Source organism: Corylus avellana, chromosome ca1, assembly GCF_901000735.1.
Source record: "Corylus avellana chromosome ca1, CavTom2PMs-1.0".
NCBI lineage: Eukaryota > Viridiplantae > Streptophyta > Magnoliopsida > Fagales > Betulaceae > Corylus > Corylus avellana.
Window position 1 is genome coordinate 39,406,727 of NC_081541.1, and position 24,548 is coordinate 39,431,274.

The 24,548-nt window shown below is 36.5% G+C and overlaps 2 protein-coding genes, 1 long non-coding RNA gene and 1 pseudogene across 3 annotated transcripts; 3 read left to right on the forward strand and 1 right to left on the reverse strand.

Moving 5' to 3' along the window:
- Positions 1 to 6: 6 nt before the first annotated feature.
- On the forward strand, positions 7 to 2,616 carry LOC132180803 (uncharacterized). The gene is made up of 2 exons (XR_009440195.1): positions 7 to 1,878; positions 2,223 to 2,616. It is a non-coding gene; the product is annotated as an uncharacterized LOC132180803 (long non-coding RNA).
- An 842-nt stretch (positions 2,617 to 3,458) lies between these two features.
- Positions 3,459 to 7,823, reverse strand: LOC132165666 (flavin-containing monooxygenase FMO GS-OX-like 4). Its single transcript, XM_059576324.1, has 7 exons — positions 7,237 to 7,823; positions 6,687 to 6,757; positions 5,368 to 5,517; positions 5,205 to 5,287; positions 4,959 to 5,094; positions 4,015 to 4,188; positions 3,459 to 3,935 (listed from the first exon to the last, which is right to left on the reverse strand). Exons 1-7 carry the CDS (start codon positions 7,769 to 7,771, stop codon positions 3,768 to 3,770), a joined length of 1,317 nt encoding a protein of 438 aa, XP_059432307.1. The 5' UTR covers positions 7,772 to 7,823; the 3' UTR covers positions 3,459 to 3,767.
- Positions 7,824 to 9,973: 2,150 nt separating this feature from the next.
- LOC132171882 (putative disease resistance protein RGA4) lies at positions 9,974 to 11,233 on the forward strand. The gene has a single exon (XM_059583298.1). The coding sequence runs from the start codon at positions 9,974 to 9,976 to the stop codon at positions 11,231 to 11,233; it is 1,260 nt and encodes a 419-aa protein (XP_059439281.1).
- An 8,418-nt stretch (positions 11,234 to 19,651) lies between these two features.
- On the forward strand, positions 19,652 to 22,818 carry LOC132171908 (putative disease resistance protein RGA4; annotated as a pseudogene).
- Positions 22,819 to 24,548: the final 1,730 nt, after the last annotated feature.

The following is a 24,548-nucleotide window of genomic DNA, read 5'->3' on the forward strand; positions in this document are numbered from 1 at the left end:
GAAGAGATTAAATCTTTATTTTCCAACACCCTGTATCTTTAGACAACTGCATTTGTTTTTCCTTTGGTGATTACCTATCATGATTTTTTGGTTCTTTTTGCTTCTACTAGCTAGGTGGCTTCTCTTGTATACCTCATGTTTACTTGGGGGCGATTTATGCTTTTAATAAAGTTTCGATTATTTATCAAAAAAAAGTTTACGGAAACATAGATTGGAGAGCTTCATGAAATTTTCTGCCAGTAAGAACCAATGAAAAGTTGTTGATGCTTCAGTTTTTTTCTTTTTCACTTTTTTCTTTATGGTTGATTGTCACTTTATTATGTTGATAGCTATAATTTTTTCAGGGCAAACATGGTGAGTTTGATATTTTCTTCAAGTTTGCTGTATGAATTTAACATATGATGACCTTAATTATTGAGACAATGTGGCAGAAGCTGCTATTGAGGAGGTAGTAATGGTGGTACCAGATGTCCTTGTAAGGCATAGTTGTCTTGCAATTTCTATTCTTCAACAACTAAGTCATAGGCTCAGTGTGTTTTTTTTCTTAATCATGCATGTCTATGTGTTCCAGTTTTGACAACCTCAAAAATATGTACTTTATGCCTGCAATTAACATTATAGTATAACTGATTTTGAGGGATTAGGTGTGACACTTGAATCAAGTACAAATTTATAAAGACAGCTGGTGATGACTCTGTCATCTAAATATTGCATGTTAGGAAAATTCAAAATTGGAGGTCGTGGAATTTAATGGACCCAGCAGGTGGGCATTGGAACCATTGGTATAGTTAAATGACATGCTACTCGAAGAGTTGTTATTATAGTCAGGAGCTACTATTGGCAAAGCATCTACTACTCTAGGATTGGGGTAATAGCCTGGGCTTTCTCTGTGGGTGTCCTCCTTAAAAGCTATTCATTTTGTGCTCTAGGAAGTGGTGTCTTAGTAACCCCTCCTCCATTCCTGCTTCAAGTCAGGTCAAATTATAAATGCTGATCATTGGAGAAATCGTAGTGGGGGTTGCTTCTCGGTTGTTGCGCAGATAATTATTGGGAGTATATCCATATAATATAACACCGATGGTTGTTTTTTCATACTTCTGCAGTGGCTAATATGATTTCAGTTAATTTAGATCAAGTTTTCATACTTGGAATAGGCTTATAGACCTCTTATCATAGGAAAAAGAGAGATTATTACTCAAATACAAGAATTTAATAAATGAAAGTCACAGTTGTGCCTGGATGATTTAGCTTTTACTGTATCAATGAAAAACACATTAGCTTTTAGACCCCATGCTCTTAGCTTTTGCCTATAATAGGTCATTTCTAATCTTAGCCAGCTGTCTTATAGCGACAACAAGATACAGACAAAACTCATGTTAAATTTGTTCTGGAATTTAGGTTGCTTGTAAGATGTGGTCAAAGACAAACTCAATAGTGTCAGGAACTCACTAATTCTGTGACAGTTTTTTGTCTTACACCTTATATAAATCCTTTACGTTGCGAGATGTTAGGTCCCCAGACTGCAATAATTAAAAGTACAATTTCTTACGTAAGTTGAGTAATGGATAGGATAAGGGGTACCATGGATTAGGCATTATGTACTATCTATCTTGAAAAAGTTATTGCTAAGGTTCAAACACGCAGCTGGCCCTGTTGTTAATTATCTTCTTGTGAATATCTTTTGTTTTAATTAAAGTTTGTTTTATGCTTTTCTGTTTCTATGCTTGATTATTGTCAATTCTCCTCCAATACCATTGATTGATTACCTTGTATTTTTGTGTACAATGTATTTTTCTTCAGGAGTGGTCTATGATTTCCAACTTGACCGAGGAGAAAGCTTCTGCTTTGCAACGAAATCAGAAACTACATCAGGAACTGGTATCGGTTTTGTTTGTACATTATATAGTATCAATTATCTTTTACGCTCCCGTGGTTTTTCAATAATTTCATAATCGTATTGCTCACGTCCAATGTTACCTAGTGATTCTATGTGATTTGTCTTGTTAGTTGCGCAAATTAACTGATTTCAATAGAAGGCCCTATATTAACTGTTTGATAAGCCCTCTTTTGGGGCTTGAGGCTTGCAATGAAACATGCATTCTTGATTGAAAGTTTATGCAGAAGTAAAATGGAAAAGAAATTTGTTCTTCTACAAATTTGCTTTTCTCAGTCTTTTCTTTCAATAAATTTTGTCATAATAATGTCATAACTATATTTGACAGGATCTGCTGAGAAAAGAAATCAGCAAAAGTCGTGCTGGTGGCCTCTCTCTATTTATTGTGGTGCTGGTTGGTCTGCTTGGCGTCCTGTTTGGCTACTTTGTCAAGTAAACGCAGAAACTGCATATCAGGCAACCTTTTGTTTTGTTAGCTGGGTGTTGGAATCAACATTATTGATGCTCCTGATCTTCCTAAGACTCTTTTTTAGGACTTTTCTTCTTTTAGGGTGTAAATTATAGCCTCTTATTATTGTATTTTGACATGTGAATGATTGATTTATCCAAGTCCTAAGAACTTTTTCGGTTGAAAGGTGGGTTAGATGGGCTCGGCTTATTGTAAACCTAATACATATTGATGCTTGGTTTTAATCAAAGGGGGTTTTGTTTTTGGTGTTTTTTCATTCTCTTGTGATTTCCCTTTTTACTGATATTTTTCTTTATTTACTGAGAATGAAAATAATGGGGAGTTAAATGCAATCAATTTCCAATAGAAATATGCATATATATATAAACAGAGTACCAATTGATATTTTCCCATAGTCAGGAGCATCTTTAGTCTAATAGTAAGGCTAAAAACTATATTTTTATTTCATCACTATTTTACAATGTTGATGTGCCAGTCTCAAGACTCTATCGGTCATCGTTAAAAGTAAATAAATATTCTAGAGTTGGTTGTGATTATCATATCAGTATCGTGAGATATTTGTGGGATAAAAATGTGGTATATATACTGGTATAGGCCGGGCTTCTTTTGATTGCTCTCTCCCATTGGGGTTTTATGATGAACCCAATTGTATTCATTCGATTGTAGAAAATGAATTATTTGCTAAATATCATTAATATCCTTCATCTTTCAAGAGTTCTTGTTGAGTTTGCTGGTCAATCTCTGGTGAAATGGAGGATGGAGAAGCCGTAGGCAACTAGTGGTTACATGGGCTATTCATAATTATCAAAAGATTGATCTAAAATATTGCTCTTATTCTCTAAAGTTGATATTAAATATAATGGATAATATATAATTTAGTTTGTTCGTTTTTTAACACTTACGAAGATGTGGATAGGCAGTGTAAACAATCTTCAATATAAATGCTCAGATCCCATATAAATAGTCTTATTCAATCAAGAAGAAAGCCAAGTTATTATAAAAAATGACATTTAACTCCTCAAATATTTGATCATCCACTTCATTTTGCTTGATATTGAGATTAGCTATTACATGGTTAGGATTTAATGTTGTTTCATCTAACAATGTAAATGATGCCACATTATTTAAACTTTTTGAATGACTTGCTAACAAATTTATCACCTGACACTAAATCTCAACCATAAAATAACTTACTCAATTTCACTTGAAATAGAGCGGATCCTATTACCTGTGTGAAGGCTTAATAAGTTACTACTTAAATAACTATAACCTATCTTTTTGGGTCAGTGTGACCCATGAAAGAAGAAAAAGAGGAGAAAAAAACAAAGAAAAAAGAAAAAAAGAAAAGAGATAGAGATAATAAACTTCATATTAATCTCTATCACCTTTACAAAGAACTGGCCTTTAGCATGCTGTAGTATCCTTACATCCACCTATGACATCCCAGGTGTCCCGATATTCATCATCATCATGTGAAGTAATCTTCTTCAACGCATGGAAATACATCTCTTCTCTCCACTCCTCCAGGGGTGGTAATCTCAATTGAGTGACTAGCCAGTTTTCGTAATCAAACTGCGACAAAAGAAACAAATTAAGTCAATAAGAAATGTCTGAGAAGAAAGAAAAATGATTGAATATGAGACCCTAAAACCTTGTTCTGCTGAAGCTGATGAGTGTGGTGCTTTGGCAATCCACTCTCCTTCATGTGCTGGTAGAGTTCTTCCACAGATGATGCCATCTCTTCTTCACTTGGCAGTGCCAACTTGCCAGCTAAAACTTTTGCCACCCATCGGGACTGTAACTCAATTATTAAAGTGGGAGCAGCCTGATTGCACAATGAAGTATCATATCCTTAATCAACCTAACAGATGGAGGAGTAAGAAATAATGGAGATACCTGTTGAAATTGAATATCATCTTCTAAACAAGATATAAAAACCTATTCTTTGATGGCTATGAAAGGGGTGTTTGTTAAACCCCACAGCACTATTTATTACCCACCGCACTGTTCATAGATAAAATGAATAAAAAAAATAAAAATAAAGATTGGTATGGAAAAATGAAAAAGTGGTATTGGAAAGTAAAAAATTTTGTTTTGTAGTGATTTTTTTATTTGAATAGTAAAAAAAAGTAAATGATGTGATATAAAAAGTGAATGATTTGATATAAAAGTAAGAATATTTGTTTTTTTTTGGAAAAAATGAAATGAATAGTGTGGTGGGATAATGAACAGTGCGGTGGGATTTAACAAACACCCCCAAAGTTGCAAGACTAGGCAAGTTAGAATCCCAAAAGAAAACTTGGAAAACTGACATTCATCTTCTTGTCTCTATGGCGACCAAACAGATACTATCGGAACCACTTCTACTGTCACACAACTTAGATGACATGATAAGGAAAATCAGCACTTAGATCATAAAGGGCTAGTAAAAAAGGAATAAACCAATAGTTGACGTCGTCTTAGTCATATAACAGTAATATAACAATCTACAAAATCTGCCAAACAACCCATTGTTTCAAGAACCATTTATCTTTTTACTAGAAAACTCACTTTTGAATTCATCAACTTCGAAATATATAATATGTAATAGCGTACCCTGTAAGGAAGTCCTACAAAAGAAAGCCAAGGAGCCAAGCATGGTGGAAAAACATGTTTATACAGAGGTCCAACACAGTTGTCATCCACGCTCACTATTCCATTTGTTCTTAAAAAGGGGAAATGATACTTGAACCTGCAGGAGGAGAATAATAGCTCAGGAATGGGCAAACAAAAGTTGCTAATTGATCTAATAAGATAAAGAGAATAAAGCAGAGGCTATGAAATCAGATTTATGGCAATTACCCAGTACAATGGATGATGGCATCTGCATAAACAAATGATCCATCTTGAAATACTACTTTACCATCTTCATTAGCACATTTTATCTGCAGAAGTTACTACCCATTAGAATTTCTGATATCAAAGGTGCTAGAAATAGCATTTTCCAGTCGAGAGAACACAAAACCACTGAATGCTGCCAGATATTATTGCGATTTTCCAACTTTTTAAAATGCACATCCGAGGCTCGCAAGGCTTGATGAACTTCTTTTGCAACAGAGGAGATCTCTCTCAAGATGTCGTGTGCACTAGGTCCATTTCCAATTAACACCACAATCTGTCAATCATGATAGCATTACAGCTCTTAAGAAAAAGTGCTAGAAACAAGTTGCCATTACAGGAATGAAATTAAAATTAAGAAGCAAGGAGCAATTCATGTGATTTTGCAGTATGCAACCAGCAACAAGCAGACAAGATGAATAAGGTTATACCTCAAACTAACGATTCTTGTTAAATAACCAATTATCTTAAAAGCTTAAGCTAAAACTCAATTATTTAATTAATATTTTAATACTCTCATCACAGGTAGGCTCAAATTCTCCCTCACCAGTGAAGCTAAACAAGCGGAATATTAACTGAAAAGGGGAGAGGAGGGGGATAAACTATGGAGTCAAAGTTCGAACTCAAGATCTTTACTCTCATACCATGTTAAATCACTATTTGTCTCAAAAACATAAGCTCATAAGAAATGCTAAATTTAATTAGTTAATTAATATTTTAACAATTCTAAAATTCTCATTTTTAGGTAAAGTTTGTATTAGAGTGAAGCCATGAAATTGCAAGGTCAATGCCTAGAGCAGTACAGACTGGTGTGGAAGAAGCAAATGTTAAGAACATATCAAGAAAAGCTATTTTAAATGGCCACTTCAGAATGTAATAGGCGCCAATGTCTAGATATGCCAGGACATGGAATGGGGGTATGCAAGATCTATATGAGAGTCCCAGTGCCTAGAAAGATCTGTTCCTAGATTTCTAAAATTTCAATAGGATAGAGTGTTTGGAAATTAAATACATGTGATGCCTAGACCTGTGCAAGAGTCCATCCTTTCCAATTGTATGCAAGCATCAATACAGAGTGTAAGAGTAGTTCAGCCATATCTTCAGGCACAATTTATCCAATAAATTTGCAGCACAATTTATTCAGGCACCCTAGCATGCATCAGCTTGCACACAGATGATGCCCAATTAATGTCTTTAAAAATGATGACTAAAACTATACATCAACCCTGTTTTTTGTAAAATAGATTGTAAATCATTCCTTCAAAAGCCCTTATTTTCCATTGCATTATCACTAGCATATAAATATGGCTATTAGAGTACAGACTGTGTTTCTAGGCAAAAAGGTTAAGATGTTGGCATAGAATAATACAGCATCAAGCTAATTCATGTTTTACAAGTAGGGAAATTTTTGATGATGGAAAAATAAAAGCACTAACATTTACATACTTGGTTCTGAAATGGCTCAGGAGTTCGATAGTTGTGACTGTGTACTTGCATTCCTGGCCAAATATCCATGCCTGTAACATAATACAAAAAACCATTTTGCCTAACTCATGTATCACAAAATATTTCTCAAGGTTAATGTTTAAGTTCAAAGGAGACATGGTGCAACTCTTTTACAATATATTGTTTTACAAGTGTAAGATGTAGTACTACTCAGGCTAGAAATCACATTTTTATCATATAATTATTTTACAATACTGACATGAGAGTCTAACCAATCATTTGATCGGTAATTGTTAAAAAAATAAAAGAGAAACGTTAGATATTATAATTCTATCAAATATTCATTTAACAATAGTGACGTGATCCATGCTAGCGATATTAAATAAATGTTAAATAGAATGATAATATTTGGCATTACCAAAACAAAATCCAAAAGTTAATTAAAATTGTCAGATTAATATTGTTGAATAATTATAAGATAAAAATAAAAAATAAAAATAAAAATACCAGTAACATTAAAAAAAGCAAATAAAAGTAGAAATAAAGATACCTGGAAACTCAGCAATTCTTGGCTCGGTGTGGTGACCATTACACACCGCCACGGCCTCAAACACCTCCCCCTCCATCTCTGACTCACTTCCCCGAGTCCTCGACTCAACCACCCATTCGTGACTCACTTCATTGACTTGTTCAACCCGGACCACCTCGTGCCCGAACCGTATCAACTCAACCAACCGGAAATCCCGGGCAAAATCTTCAAGGTACCGGAGCACCTCCTCGTGACCCGGAAACTCTCGCGGATCCCCACCCTCTTTCAGCGAAAATGGGTAATCCAAGAAGCCCATGAGCCGCCTCGGAAGGTTGACCCGGAGCGAGCGGTACATGCTGCTATGGACAATCTGGCGAGCCGGGTCTAGACCCAAAGCGTTGGTTTCGACGCGTGGGTCATAGACCCAGGTGCCACCAAGGCTAATGCTTTTCTCGAAGACAATGACCCGGTGGCCTTCTCTTTTGAGCTCACGTGCGGTGAGTAGGCCAGCCATGCCGGCTCCGATCACTGCCACTTTTAAGGATTGCTCATACATTGCTAAACAATTGCATTTGCGCCCGGTTGGTTTGGTTTTGATATGTCGTTAGAGGGAACCATTTTATTGGTTCAATTGCAGACCAGCGATAATAAAGAAAGGATACATGATATTATTAACAAAACACTAATATTACTGCCATATACGATTGAATTAGAATGATGTGATCCTGAAAATTTGTTTTTATTTTTAATAAAGTATTATATAACTTTATGATTAAATTAGTTTTTGTTTTAAAAAAAAAAAAGAGAGAGAGAAATTGAGAAGATTCTTCAAATTTAAAAAACTTTCAATTTCACTCATAAATTTTTAATTTGATACAATATAGTATATTCCAAAATTGATAAAAATACCAATTTTAAGCATCAACTTTATCGAAAATTGATAAAAATACCAAAATATCTTTGATTTTTTATTTTTATTTTTTTAAAAAAATGGGTCACAAGGGTAACTTTAAAATTTTTATAAAAAATTTAAGGGTATAAATGTTATTTAATCATTGCAAGAGAATGAACAATATTGCTTAAAACCTCGAGTCTATCAAGAATCTAAGAAATTTTCTCAAAACGCTAAAGTCTATTTAGGGCTTGAAGGAAAAATATGAAGAAACTTAACTCTGAACTTTCTTATTGATAAAAACTGACTAATAATCAAAAGTTAGGTTCTAGAGGTTATAAGCATGTATTTATAGACCCCCAAACTCCTAACTCTAGTAGCAATAGAAATTAAGTCAGTTAACAACTCTACGATGGCCGTTCGAATGGAACATACCTTCGTTTAGATGGTCACAAAATAAAACTGACATTTAAGTACGTAAACTGAAATATAACATAGGTGTTTGAATGGCCTTCGAACAGCTATCGAACGGACGTCTCGGGAATTACTTTGGGGAATTTCTAATGTTGGCTGTTCGAGTGGCTTTCGAATGAGGCATTGAACAGATGCCTCGGGAATTACTATGGAGAACTCCCGAGAGTGGCCCGTTCGGACGGGCTATCAAACGGTGGTCCTTGCAATTGTCTTGATAGCTCATTTGTACGAGTCTGTGCTCTCGTCTTAACTCCTCTAGTTGGCATGACTCCCTGTGGCCCATTCATAGTTATATCTACTCCAATCTTTCTCATGAACTTTCAAGCACACTTTGCTCTACATCACCCTTTCACGTAGTAAAGACTCAAAAGAAAAGAAAATAAAGAGATTGAAGAAACGCTATATATATATAATTTGGAGCAGCTTCAAGTGTGATTGTTAAGTATAATTTTTTTATTGTGTTGTGCAAAAAAAACACAATTAAAATTACGATAATTAAGACGAGAACAAAAACACACAAAATAACACCAAAATTTAAGTGGTTCCCTCAATGTGAGGTACGTCCACTGGCAGATGCGATCATGAAGAAATTCACTATGAAAGATGAAGTACAAAAATATAGTGGAGAAGAAATTAGTTAGACGCAAAACTCTAATACACCTAGATCTCATTATCACTCAATAGAGATTATTCTTCAAAAGAATACAAAAGACAAAAATACAAATTCTTCTTTTATTGTGATACAATGCCGGTTGATCTCTTTATTTTTCTCTCTCCCCTAATAACACATTTATTATTATTATTATTATTATTTTTTAATTTTGGCCCCTCCAAAACCAAAAAGAAAAGAGAGTTGAATACATCATCATGCATTGACTTTGAAAGAATCAAGGTAAAGATCCGGGAGGTTTAAAGGAACAAAACTGCTAAAAACAAATTTTAAATCCAACGTGACAGCCTGCAAATTTTAAATATATCATCATGCAACAAATCATTGAATTGAAAATAATGCTCGAGGTTTGACTTCTCCAATAGAAAAAGGGTACGTTAGGCACCGCTCGCGTGTCACACTAATTTAAGGTTTTCCCGGTGCGATTTAAACATTTCTTTCCAAAGAAAATGTAGACTGATTTTACAAACGACAAAAAAATAATTCTTGATTATTTGATTTGGTGTGGAAGAGTTGAATAGAGTTGCAGTTTGCAGACATATGTTGGCGACGCCTAACCCTTCCTACTCACACCAAACATATTTTCAAGAGAGCTTGACTTTTGAGCATTCATAGCAGAACGACTTCTCTTCGGTGTTGTGGAGGGAATCATTCAGACTTTGGGCTCCCTGGCTGGCAAAGAGATCGGACTGCTCTGGGGTGTCAAAGATGAGCTTCAAAGCATGATGAACACCGTTTCAACAGTCAAAGCTGTGCTTCTGGATGCAGAGGAGAAACAAGCTGCAGGGAACCATGGAGTCAGAGATTGGCTCGGAAAGCTAGATGATGCCATTTATGATGCGGATGACTTGCTGGATGCTATTTCCACTGAAGCTCTACGAAGGGAAATAATGACTCATGATAAGAAGGCGAAAAAGGTACACATTTTCTTTTCCAAATCAAACCAGCTTGCCCATCGTCATAAAATGGGCCATAAGATTAAGATGATAAGAGAGAGGTTAGATGCCATTACTGCAGCTGCTAGGGATTTCCACTTCAAGGTGCGCTATGCAGAGACACAAGTTAGGAATAGGGAGAGAGATAACACTCATTCTTTTGTACGTGCGGAAAAAGTTATTGGTCGAAAGAATGATAAGAACGCAGTTATAGACTGTCTGGTGGACTCCAACGTTGAAGAGAACATTTCAATCCTTCCAATTGTTGGCATCGGTGGATTAGGAAAGACTACAGTGGCTCAACTCATATTCAATGATGAGAAAATTGAAAAGCATTTTGAGCTAAAAATGTGGGTGTGTGTCTCCGATACCTTCCATGTTAAAAATATTGTTGAAAAGATCTTGGAATCTACAACAAAGAAGAAACTAGAAACAATTGAAATGGACACACTGATAGGTCATCTTAAAGAAAAGATCGATGGAAAGACATACTTACTTGTGTTGGATGATGTGTGGAATGAGGATCATGAAAAATGGTCTCGCTTGAAAGAATTGTTGATGGGTGGATCAAGAGGAAGCATAATATTAGTGACTACACGCAATGAAAGCGTTGCAAGGATTACTGGGACAATTCAATCATATTCCTTAAGGGGTTTAGATGAAGACGCGTCATGGTCTTTATTTAAGCAGATAGCATTTGAGAAAGGACAAGAGCCAGAGAATTCAAGAATTGTTGCAATTGGGAGGGAGATCCTAGAGAAGTGTTTAGGTGTCCCTCTAGCCATAAGGACAATCGCAAGTTTACTACACTCTAAAAATCCAGAAACAGAGTGGTTGTCTTTTAAGAATAATGAACTCTCAAAAATGTCTCAGAAAGAAAATGACATCTTACCAACTCTAAAGCTGAGTTATGATCAACTTCCTTCACATTTGAAGCATTGTTTTGCTTATTGTAGTTTGCTTCCAAAAGATTACAAGATTGATAGATCAACACTGATTAAGCTTTGGATAGCACAAGGGTTCGTCAAATTATCAGATCAAAACTGATGCTTGGAAGATGTTGGTAATGAATATTTTATGGATTTACTTTGGAGATCATTCTTTCAAGAAGCTGAAATGGATGAATTTGGTAACATAATTCAATGCAAAATACATGACCTCATGCATGATCTTGCCATAACCGTGGCAGGAGCGTCGATCACCACCTTAGATGATAAGGAAAGAAACATTGATGAGAAAATTCGTCATGCATCAGTTGGTTATGATATAGATATTTTATCTATTTCAAAATCGTTGTGTAAAGCAAGTAGGATACGCACATTTCTTTGCCTCGATGGCGATTACTTTGGGGCTGAGATTGATTGTGATGCAATTTTTTCAAGTTTTAAGTTGTTGCGTGTGCTGGATATGCATAAAACAATTAATATTGATTTTGTCCCAAGCTCTATCGGTAAGTTGAAGCATTTACGATATCTTGATCTTTCTGGGAACTTCATGATCAAGAAGTTGCCCAATTCTATAACGAGATTGCAAAATTTGCAAACATTAAGACTCTCCTATTGTGCTTTACTAGAAGAATTGCCGAGAGACATTGAAAAATTAGTGAACCTCAGGCATCTTGAGATAGATGGATGCCTTGCTTTTACTTATATGCCATGTGGATTAGGGAAATTGACTAATCTTCAGACGTTACTAAGATTTGTGGTCAACTGGGATCCTCTCTCTGGGCATAGTAGTGGGTTAAAAGAACTAAATAGACTAAATAACTTGAGAGGAAAGTTACCGATTGAAAATCGGAGACATGTGGAAGGTGTTGCGTCAGAATATGAGGTTGCAAATCTAAAGGAGAAACAACATCTTCATGCTTTGCATTTATGGTGGAGTTATGAAGGAAGTGTTTCTGATGTCGTTGAGGATGAAATGTCATTGGAAGGCTTCCAACCACACCCAAATCTGAAACAGCTTCATTTAGGAAACTATGGGGGTTCAAGGCTTCCTAGTTGGCTTTTGTCACTCACAAATCTTGTTAGATTTGAATTATGGATGTGCACGAAATGCCAATATCTGCCATCATTGAGTCGATTGCCTTCTCTCAAGTATCTTGTTCTTGAGCAATTGGATGAAATGGAGTACATATTAGATAGTAACGAGTCATCTTCTTCTTCATCGGCACTGGTAGCATTTTTCCCATCCCTCAAGGAAATCCGGCTATGTGATTGCCCTAATCTCAAGGGGTGGTGGAGGATAACGAATCATCGTTTACTCACTTCCTTTCCTCGTCTTTCAATATTATGGAAATGGAATTGCCCTATGTTGACTTCCATGCTAATGTTTCCATATCTTGAAGAAGAGTTGGTCCTAGAAATCACTAGCTTGAAGCCATTGCAACAAACAATGATGATGAATATGGCAGCACGGCGAAGCCCAATGTCAACATCAATAGCCTCCTTCTCATCCACTCCTCTCTCAAAATTGAAGTATATAAAACTGAATTCCATTGCGGACCTAAAAACTCTGCCAAAGTGGTTGCAGAACCTCACTTCTCTCAAGTCTTTAACGATATGGAACTGCAATAGATTAAATTCTCTCTCCCCAGGTACACAACATCTCACCGCCCTTCAGGAGCTAGTTCTTTTTAATTGTCTTGAGCTCGAGCTAGCCAATGATGAGGATGGGATGCAATGGCAAAGCCTTACGAGCCTCTTCTCTCTCAGCTTCTCAAGACTTCCCAAATTGGTGTCTCTCCCGTTGGGGCTTCAACATGGGGCAACTCTACAAAGGCTTGAGATTTCAAATTGTGAAAACTTGATGGCTATGCCAAAGTGGATGTATAAATGCATATCACTTCAAGTGCTTGAAATTGGTGGATGTTCCAGTTTGACATCACTACCCGAAGGAATGCGTAGGCTAAGGTCTTTGCAGAGGCTAAAAGTTGAAAGGTGTCCCATCTTATTGCAAAGATGCGAGAGAGAAGTGGGTGAGGATTGGGCTAAGATTTCTCACATCCCAAAGTTAGACTTGCGGTATCCGCCTCAGCAAAAGGAAAAGTCAAACATCCATGCATCTTGGATTATTTAGGTATATTACTTATCATTTTATCTGAATTCTTCATGGAAATTGACTTCACATTGATTTTCTTCATTTTTCTCTCTCTCTCTCTCAATATTTCTTGGTTTTTAAATTTTAGATGCAGAAGCAGCAGAACCCATTGAAGCACAGAAGAAACAGAGGATTTGTAGCATATTCAAAAATCTACGGTGCTGATTCTTCACATATCGAGACAAACAATTATCCTTTGTTCTTGCTCTTCCAACCACCTCATTGCTGTCATCTCAAACAAAAGACAATAAGTAAAGTCGTTGTCCCTGGGATTGAGTCAATTCAATTCATCGTTGTCCCAGAATTCTGCTCATCAAGATCTTTGCCCACCTCTACACCATGGTGTGTGAGTTGTACTGTGCAGGAGGATTGGCCCCTACATGGGAATTGGTATCCAAATTTATTCTCTTGTTTGGTTTTCTTAGATTTTTGTTTAATTGTCTTGTTTTTCAGCTTTTGTGAGCGAAAAAATGATAGGGTTGTCGTAGTTAATGGTTGTTGATAATGGTGTCGATGTATTGTCATAGTGTTTAATTTTTAAGCTCCATTTTACAATAGTTTTTCTTTACTTATCTTTCGATTTTATATGTAAGATTTTCACAGGGCTTGCTATTTGTTTTGATAGCTCTAAAACGATGGTAGTGAGTGAGATGTTTTTTAGTTTGTTCTTAAGTGGTCTTATCACAATAGACCCATTAATAATTGTATAAGTATATATTTTTCAGTTGGGACTTTGGTTGCTTTAGTTTGAATCAAGACAATCTTTCTTTGATTTTTGCTCCCACCTTACTTTACAGTATTGTAAAAAATTCATTGTTTAATGACTATCCATTTGTGACGTGTGGTTAGTGACATTTTTGAAACAGCAAAAAAATATGATACTGCAAATGGGTTAGTGACGTGTGGCACTGATCACACGTCACCAACTGGTGACATATGAACAGTGGCACGTCACCTTCCAAAGGTACATTTACAGTACTAGAAGAGCAATCAGGCTGATTTAATGTGCTGATTAGCATTTGCAGGTTTTATATTTGTTTTTCTCTCTGTCTCTCTCTCCCATGGTCCTCTACTTTCATTCAAAATATCAATTTCCAAATATTAAAGGCATCTATACTTGCAGTTATGGTTGAAAACTGAGGAGGTAGCAAGGAAACCTCTACAAAATTTGTCATCTTTGCTGAAATTAGAGGGTCATTTTTTGGTAGTACTTCTGACTCATCTACGACATGGTATGAAATATAAAGGTTGTTGAGGAGCTGTTGTTTTTGGAGTTATTTGTTAATTACATTGGAGTTTACTTTGCATACTTGTGTGGATGTAGTAAATCAAACTAGTTCAAATATTTGATTTAGCTAGTGCTTTCAGCTATTTATTTGCAATTTGGTGATTTGCTTAATTCTTTATGTATATTGGTAGGTTTTCTTGATACTGAAACTAAGGTAATGAAGCCTGCAAATATTCACTACTCTCTCTTCCGGTTCATTTGGTAGCCTAGAAAGAATACTTGATTTGCTTATGAATGCAAAGGTCATTTTCCAAAACAGGATAATGGTTTGTTGATAAGTGGAATGCCTATTTCCTTAATCTTGACTATTGATCATTCTTAACACTTGATGATCTTTCAAATTAGCAAGTCATTTGAGAATGAAGTGACAGTACCACAAGGAGATGTGATGCAGATCAGATCCCGTTCGCACACCCCCTGGTACTGCGATTGATCTTGCGATCGAGTGCCCACCTGCACTTGATTGCACTTGTAATTGTGCTTGAGCGCACATGGGAGGCTTATGTTACTTTTCTGCATTTTATTATTTTCTAGCCGACTTTATGTTGTTGCTTTAGTAGGGTTAAGGTTTTAAGAGTCTTTATTTCGTTAGTTTATTAGGCTTAGGGTTTTGGTAGTATTTATGTCATAGTTTATTAGGTTTAGGATTTTGGGCTATAAATATATGCTTGTAGCCTCCAGAAAAATACAGTTGTTGTTTATTATTGATTTTGTTGAATAAGAATTACTCATAGGTGAATAAGATAGACTCTATATTTTGAGAAGAATTCTCAAATCATTGATAAACTCAAGATCTAGAATTACATATCCGCTGCTTTATTGTTGTTCAGGGGCAACCGGCAATTGGCTTGTGGCACATGAGTGGTGGGCCGAACAGTTGTCGTCGCCAACCAAGACCGTGATTCGCGGAGGTAGAAGGCAAATCTATCGCTGAACATTGGCAACACACGGAGGATCGATTTAGGGCTATGAGGGATCAAATTGAAGACCTCACTACCCAATTATCTAACTTGTGTGGTCAATATGAGAACAGATCTAGAAACCCGTTTGCAGAGCGTCGAACGCACGGACGTCAGCACCTTGCACAAGCTCATGCCAATCGGTGGGTGAGTAGATTCAAACTCAATATTCTGGAATTCGACGGGGATTTAGAACCTGAAGAATTTTTGGATTGGGTGTTGGCTGTTGAAGAGGTTCTTGAATTCAACGGGGTGCCCAATGAATAACGAGTCTCTTTGGTGGTACGCACATTTCGGGGAAGAGTTGGTGCGTGGTGGCAACAACTAAAGAAAACTAGGATGCGGCAAGGCAAATTGAAGATCAATAGTTGGGAGAAACTATTGAAATATATGCGAGTTGCTTTCTTGCCCTATAGTTATACCATGGGCCAAAAGTCACAAAATTGGAGACAAGGGTCTATGGCTGTGACAAGGAAAAAAGAAAATTTATACAAAAAAAGAGGTATTTAGGGAAACATGGAGTGAGGCGAATAGTCCACAACAGGCCAATTGGACCCCTACTTTCCAACCACAAATCCATAAACCGAATCCATATTTTGTGGAGGAGAAAAAAGAATCTATAGATGAAGAGTTTCAGGAATCCGAATTCATTGATGAAGAGTTTAGACATGAAGATGTTGTAGATTCTTCGTAAGGATTTGTGGATTGGGATTCCCCACCTACCTATGATGACAATGTCAATAAGGAAGAACCGATTGAAGGACCTTTGGCATATGACCTAAAGGACGAGATTGAAGAGGACGGATTTTCTTCCATGTTTGGCGGCCTCTACCCCGAAGAAGATGACCAAGAGGAAGGGTACGAAGAAGATGGTTTTTCTCTCATGTTTGGCGGCCTCTACCTCAAAGATGATCAATTGGAAGAGGAAGAGCCCACGGGTGACATCGGCAATTATAAAGAGGTTGATGAAGACCTTTCAGGTGAAATGTCTCATTATAATGATGAAGGGGTTGATTATGTTGATTTCCTTGGGGTTGAAAGTATTTTAAATTCTTCTAATAATGATTGTGGTGAGATCTATGCGGTTGAGGAGAATTATTTATTCACAAGGGCAACTACGACTAATTCATTCTTGAGTATCTTCATGGCACATGGAAGGGAGAAGGAACGAACGAAGAACGACAAATCTTAAGTATTGCCAAATGGTGTATGGGGCTTTCATGACAACCATCAAGGTATTTCGATGATGAGAAGCGTCACGTTTATTTTGGGGTGTTGCCTTGTCTTGATCTTGAGAAAGGGCGAGTGGAATGAGTTGTTTGGACATCCGAAGGACCATGGAAAGTACCGGCCGAATTCAAGGACGAATTCTCTCCAACCTGGGGAGAATCATGCAGATCAGATCCCGTTCGCACACCCTCTGGTACTGCGATCGAGCGCCCACCTGCGCTCGATCGCACCTATAATTGTGCTCAAGCGCACATGGGAGGCTTATGTTACTTTTCTGCATTTTATTATTTTCTAGTCGACTTTATGTTGTTGTTTTAGTAGGGTTAGGGTTTTAAGAGTCTTTATTTCGTTATTTTATTAGATTTAGGGTTTTGGGGGTATTTATGTCATATTTTATTAGGTTTAGGGTTTTGGGCTATACATATATGCTTGTAGGCTCCAGAGAAAGACAATTGTTGTTTATTATTAATTTTGTTGAATAAGAATTACTCATGGGTGAGTTTTTTTTCATATTTTTCCTTGAAATCATAGATAGACTATATTTTGAGAAGAATTCTCAAATCATTGATAGACTCAAGATCTATAATTATATATCTGTTGCTTTATTGTTGTTCTTCGCTGCAGCCCACTAAGTCGTACTGCATCAAGATGTATCCAAAGAGATTGGCAGTGATGAGTGAAAAAATTACTCTGGTTTTCCTTGCCCTTCATCAGAAGCCAGTGGGAGGCCATGGATGACATCAAGCAATTCACAAGAGGATTAAAATGACTGCTATACAATTTGGGAGAAGGAATACCTGAAAATCAACAAAGAAACCATGGCAAAGCAGCTCAGACAATATGCACCAGCTTTTTACTTAAACTCTGCTCCAATTAGTAGAGAAAAGGAAAATTGTCAAGGAGAAGCAAACCTGTGTGTTAATGTGTTTAGCCTATAACTAGTTCCATTATGCCACATCATGAATTAATGCTAGACCTTCACCCACACTCTCATCATGTATAGCCAAATTGGTTTTCTTTTTCTTTTTCAGTGAAAAAATATATCCTACTAATAATTTACTGGATTTTAGTTTTTTTATTTTTTATTATTATTTATTATTATTATGAATGACTTAAGTGATAAATTTAAGAAAAAGTGAGAAAAAAAATTCAATGACATGGCAATTTCTGATTGGTTAAGAGGTAATGTGTAGCTTATATGTTAATTTCACTCTTTGAACATGACTATCAGGGGTTAAAAATTACGCCTAAAATGAGTAATGCTAGAAGTCCTTATGTCAATCCTTTTTGTGTCATTCTAAAATTGATGTGGCTTTGAAATCACTATTAGATTTTGATCAAATGATAATTTTAAACATCACATTAATTTTGGAGGGACAAAATAGAGGCATAAAAATGACATTTAGAAGTACTTGCATATATAAAACTTACGGAGGTTTTGTGTTTTTAAGGCCTAACCACATAGGAGTAAAATGTGTTTTTCCTTGTCATGAACAGTCACAACTCACAAGGAAAATTACCTCACAAAATGACTCCTCCATAAACAATATATGCATTTGGAAGACATTTTATGCACAAAATCAAAGATTCAGTAATAGTAGGAGATAAAAAATTAAGTTGGTGTGAGTGAGTTGAGACCTATAGATTTTAAAAGAAAGGAAACTGCAAGGCAACTAGAGTTGAAAAACATGTCCTGAGCCATGGCTTGTGCAGTTTTTATTTATTTATTATTTGTTAATTGGATTTCATTTAGATTAGTTTTAGAATTTTTCTTGGGAACAAGGAAATTGTTAAGGAAAGGGAATGATGTGATAATAATTATTTGATATTGTCCCGTGTTGTATTAGAGTCCAATAATAAAGAGTTCGATTCTTTTCTAATTAAAATCGTCTTAGCCTTAGAAGTCAAGACTTAATTGGTTTATATAGGCAGATTGCTGGAGATACTCTTGAAGCACTAAAGGCTTTTCGAAGTTTGGAGATCGGGCATGTAAAACGAACGGCAAACGGGGCTGCTCATGGATTAGCGAAGGCCGCGCTTAAGGAGCTCGAGGAGAAAATATGGATAGAAGAGATTCCTGACATTATTTATGATGTTGTTACCCTAAAGCAATCTGCTCTTGTTGTTTAGAGCTTTACCAGCTCTAGATATTTTTCCATTGAAGTGAATAAATTGAATTCTTATTGATTTACTTTTTTTTTTTTTTTTTGAAAGAATTGGTTTATTATGTAAACGGTAGTCTATTGTTTCTCTATTTAAAGTCGAACTATTAATAAAAATCATCGAGTTAAATATTGTTTTAGAATACAGTTTATTGTATTTTGGAGGTTAAAATTCCTTCAAAGTAGTCATTAAAGATCACGATTCTCTCCCAAAAAAAAAAAAAAAAATACAAAATCCTCCCGTTGACGGACGATCATCAATCGTCATGGAAGCCTAAGCATGCATTGCCCAGTAGTATCAAAAAAGTCTTAAATGTAAAATGTACGTAGAAGCGTCGAATACAATCAATACGTCATCATGCATTGACTTTGAAAGAATCAAGCTGGAAAGATCGGTGAGGTTTCACGGGAAGGGTTCAGGGAACAAGGCTTTAAATCATTGAATTGAAAATGGTGCTAGAGGTTTGACTTCTTCAATAGAAAAATGGCAGACAGCGCAGCGTAAAAGTCGCATGTCACGATAGTATAAGGTTTTTCCGGAGCGATTCGAGCATTTCTTTCGGGAGAAAATGTGGACTAATTTTACCTTTTAAGAAATGATTCTTGAGGATTTGATTTGGTGTGAATGCAGTTTGCAGACATATATTGGCGACGGATAACCCTTCCTACTCACACCAAACATATCTTCAAGAAAGCTTTTGAGCATTCCTTCATTCACATTCAAGAAATGGCAGAACGGCTTCTCTTTGGCACTGTTGAGCGAATCATTCAGACCTTGGGCTCACTGGCCGCCAAAGAGATCGGACTGCTATGGGGTGTTGAAGATGAGCTTCAAAGCCTGATGAACACAGTTTCAACAATCAAAGCTGTGCTTCTGGATGCAGAGGAGAAGCAGGCTGAAGGGAACCGTGGAGTCAGAGATTGGCTCGGAAAGCTAGATGATGCCATTTATGATGCGGATGACTTGCTGGATGCTATTTCCACTGAAGCTCTACGAAGGGAAATAATGACCGTTGATAAGAAGGCAAAAAAGGTACGCATTTTCTTTTCCAAATCAAATCAGCTTGTTTATCGTCTAGGAATGGGCCATAAGATCAAGGTGATTAGAGAGAGGTTAGACACCATTGATGCAAGTAGGGAGAGATTCCAGTTGGAGGAACGCCATGTGGAGACACAAGTCGGGAAAAGGGAGAGGGATAACACTCACTCTTTTGTACCTGCGGAAGAGGTTATTGGTCGAGAGCTTGATAAGAAGGCAGTTATAGACCGTCTGATAGCCTCCGACGTTGAAGAGGATGTTTCCATCCTCCCAATTGTTGGTATTGGTGGATTAGGAAAGACTACACTTGCTCAACTCATATTCAATGATGAGGTAGTCCAAAAGCATTTTCAACTAAAAATGTGGGTATGTGTTTCTAATACCTTTGATGTTAAAAATATTTTTGAAACTTAGAATCTGCAACAAAGAGGAAATCAGAAATTGTTGAAATGGATACATTGATGGGTTATCTTAAAGAAAAAATCGATGGAAAGAAATACTTACTCGTGTTGGATGATGTGTGGAATGAGGATTATGAAAAATGGTTTGGCTTGAAAAGACTATTGATGGGTGGTACAAGAGGCAGTAGAATATTAGTAACTACCCGCAATGAAAGCGTTGCAAGGATTACCGGCACAGTTCAATCATATTCCTTAAGGGGTTTAGACAAACCTGCTTCATGGTCTTTATTTAAGCAGATGGCATTTGGGAAAGGGCTAGAGCCAAAGAATTCAAGCATTGTAGCAATTGAGAGGGAGATCCTAGAAAAGTGTTTAGGTGTCCCTCTCGCCATAAAGACAATTGGAAGTTTACTACGCTCCAAAAATCTTGAATTAGAGTGGTTGTCTTTTAAGAACAATGAACTCTCGAATATATCTCAAAAAGAAAATGACATTTTACCAACTCTAAAACTGAGTTATGATCAACTTCCTTCACATTTGAAGCATTGCTTTGCTTATTGTAGTTTGTTTCCAAAAGATTACAAGATTGATAGATCAACACTGATTAAACTTTGGATAGCACAAGGGTTTGTCCAGTTATCAGATCAAGACCGATCCTTGGAAGATGTTGGTCATGAGTATTTTATGGATTTGCTTTGGAGATCATTTTTTCAAGAGGCTGAAATAGATGAGTTTGGTAACAGAATTCGATGCAAAATACATGACCTCATGCATGATCTTGCCATATCAGTGGCAGGATCATTGATCACCTCATTTGATGTTAAGGGGAGAAACATTGATAAGAAAACTCATCATGTATCATTTGTTGGTAATGATACACATATTTCTTCATTGTGTAAAGCAAGTAGGATACGAACATTTCTTTACCTCGGTGGCCAAGGCTTTGGGGCTGAGATTGACTGTGATGCAATTTTTTCAAGTTTTAAATTGTTGCGTGTGTTGGATATGCATCTAAAAAATCTTGATTTTGTGCCAAGCTCCATTGGTAAGTTGAAGCATATAAAATATCTTGATCTTTCTGAAAACAGCAATATCAAGAAGTTGCCCAATTCTATAACCAAATTACAGAATTTGCAAACACTAAAACTCTCTAATTGTTGGAACTTAGAAAAATTTCCGAGATGCATTGAAAGATTAGTCAACCTCAGACATCTTGAGATAGATGGATGTTGTTCTTTGACTTATATGCCACGTGGATTGGGGCAACTAACTAATCTTCATACTCTATCAAGATTTGTGGTCCACACGGGTTCTCTTTCCAAGCATAGCGGTGAGTTAAAAGAACTAAACAAACTAAATAAGCTGGCAGGAGAGTTGGTCATTAGAGATTTGAGACATGAGAAAGATGTTGCGTCGAAATATAAGGCTGCAAATTTAAAGGAGAACCAACATCTTCATTCTTTGCATTTATGGTGGAATACTCAAAGAGATGTCAATGATTTGAATGTTAATGTTGATGATGAAATGTTATTGGAAGGCTTCCAACCGCACCCAAATCTGAAACAACTTTCCTTAGTAAACTATCCGGGTTCAAGGCTTTCGAGTTGGCTTTTGTTACTCACAAATCTTGTTAGATTTGAATTATGGATGTGTAAGAAATGCCAATATCTGCCACCATTGAGTCAATTGCCTTCTCTCAAGTATCTTTCTTTTACAATGTTGGATACTTTGCAGTACATATCAAATGGTGGTGATAGTAATGAGTTCTCTTCTTCTTCATCGGCACCAATACCATTTTTTCCATCCTTGAAGGAAATCAAAATTGATCTTTGTCCTAATCTCAAGGGGTGGTGGAGGCGGCATTCTTCTGAGGACATCAATGGTGATAATGATAATTCCGTTCAAACAACTGCAGTAATATCGATGATGGAGCATCATTCATTCCCTTCATTTCCTCATCTTTCAACATTACAAATCTGGAATTGCCCTATGTTGACTTCCATGGCAATGTTTCCACATCTTGAAGGAGAGTTGGTCCTGTGGAATGCGAGCTTGAAGCCATTGCAACAAACAATGATGATGAATATGGCAGCACTGCAAAGCCCAACATCAATAGCAATAGCCTCCTCTTCATCCACTCCTCTCTCAAAATTGAAGTACATAAAATTGAATTCCATTGCAGATCTCGAAATTCTACCAGAGGACCTCAATTCTCTCGAGTCTTTAACGATATTGAACTGCAATAGATTAAAGTCTCTCTCCCCAGGTATACAACAATTCACTGCCCTCCAATACCTGCATCTTTGTAATTGCCGCGAACTTGAGCTAGCCAATGATGAGGATGGGATGCAATGGCAAGGCCTTAAGAGCCTCATCTCTTTGGAGTTTACACATCTTCCAAAATTAGTGTCTCTCCCAGGGGCTTCAACACTTGACTACTCTGCAAAAGCTTGAGATTTCAAATTGTGAAAACTTGACGGCCATACCAGAGGGGATCCACAACTGCACATCACTTCAAGTGCTTGAAATTGGTGGATGCTCCAGTTTGACATCGCTGCCCGAAGGAATGGGTAGGCTAACTTCTTTGCGAAGGCTAAAAGTTGAGAAGTGTCCCATCTTACTGCAAAGATGCGAGAGAGAAACGGGTGAGGATTGGGCCAAAATTTCTCACATCCCAGAGTTAAACTTGCGGTATCCTCCTCAGCAAGAAGAAAAGTCAAACATCCATGCATCTTCAATTGCTTAGGTATATTACTCATCATGTTATCTTAATCAAGATTCCTAGTATTTGTTTTGGTAGCTCTAGTGCAATGATTTATTTGTCTTTTGCAATTGAAATAAAACAAATTTGAATTGTAATGAAATCTCATGCATACGAAATTTATATATTTTTTAGTTGGGACTTTGGTTGCTTTAATTTGAATCAAGACAATATTTCTTTGATTTTTGCTTCCACCTTACTTTACAGTGTAATGCTTTCGCAGGAAAATATAGAGATACATTTACAGCAGAAGACCAATCAGGCTGATTTATTGTGCTGCTTAGCATTTGCAGTTTTAATATTTTTTTCCCTCTGTCTCTCTCTCCCATGGTACTCTACTTTCATTCAAAGTATCAAATTCCAAATCTCAAAAGCATTCATACTTGCTGTTATGATTGGAAACTGAGGAGATAGCAAGGAAACCTCTACAAAAAGTGTCATCTTTGCTGAAATCAGGGGGTTATCTTTTAGTAGTACTCCTGACTCATCTACAGCATGGTATGAAATATAAAGGTTGTTGAAGAGCTGTTGTTTTCGGAGTTATTTGTTAACTACACTGGGATTTAATTACTTTGCATACTTGTTTGATGTAGTAAATCAAACAAGTTCAAATATTTGATTTAGCTGGTGGTTTCACCTATTTCTTTTCAATTGGGTGATTTGCTTAATTGTTTATGTATATTGGTAGCTTTTCTTTGTACTGAAACTAATATAATGGGGCCTGCAAATATTCACTACTCTCTCTTTCGGGTCATTTGGTAGCCTAGAAAGATTACAAATTCTGATCAGATTTGCTTGTGAATGGAAAGGTCATTTTCCAAAACAGATAATGGTTTGTTGATGAATGGGATGCCTATTTCCTCAATCTTGAGTATTGATCATTGTTAGCCCTCTATGATCTTAATTTCAAATTAGCAGGTCACTTGGTAAAAAGTAAATGTAACAGCAAGTTTATATCAGCAGACGATTTTGCCAAGGCAACAAAACAAGCATGCACATAATAGTAGTTCTGACAACAATTGCCAAATGAAATGCCATCCATTTATAATATTTCTAGTATCACAAAGAGATGTATCCAAAGAGATTGGCAGTGATGAGTGAAAAATTACACTGGTTTTCCATCCCGAGTAACAGACTCTATGAGTCCTTCATCGGAAGCAATTGAGAGGCCATGGATGACAAGCCTCAAGCATTTCACAAGCAAATTAAAATGACATGATTCTAAACATTGGTACTTGTTATGTTGCCAACAATGCTAAAGATATAACATAACTTCACAATTGTGTTACCCTTTTTTTAATGGGAAGGTGATTCTACAAGGCCCCAATCCCTTGCATAATTTTGAACAACATTTACAACTATTTGAATACATGGGAAACTAACATAACTGGAAACTATATATATATATATACACACACACACA

What these genes read in the sequence shown, in the direction of transcription:
- LOC132165666 (XM_059576324.1), bottom strand. Translation starts at nt 7,771, where the DNA reads ATGTATGAGCAATCCTTAAAAGTGGCAGTGATCGGAGCCGGCATGGCT. An exon ending in AAGAATTGCTGAGTTTCCAG is followed by an intron (nt 6,758 to 7,236) that starts GTATCTTTATTT and finishes ATTATGTTACAG; the next exon opens with GCATGGATATTTGGCCAGGA. An exon ending in GCCATCATCCATTGTACTGG is followed by an intron (nt 5,095 to 5,204) that starts GTAATTGCCATA and finishes CTCCTCCTGCAG; the next exon opens with GTTCAAGTATCATTTCCCCT.
- LOC132171882 (XM_059583298.1), top strand. Translation starts at nt 9,974, where the DNA reads ATGATGAACACCGTTTCAACAGTCAAAGCTGTGCTTCTGGATGCAGAG.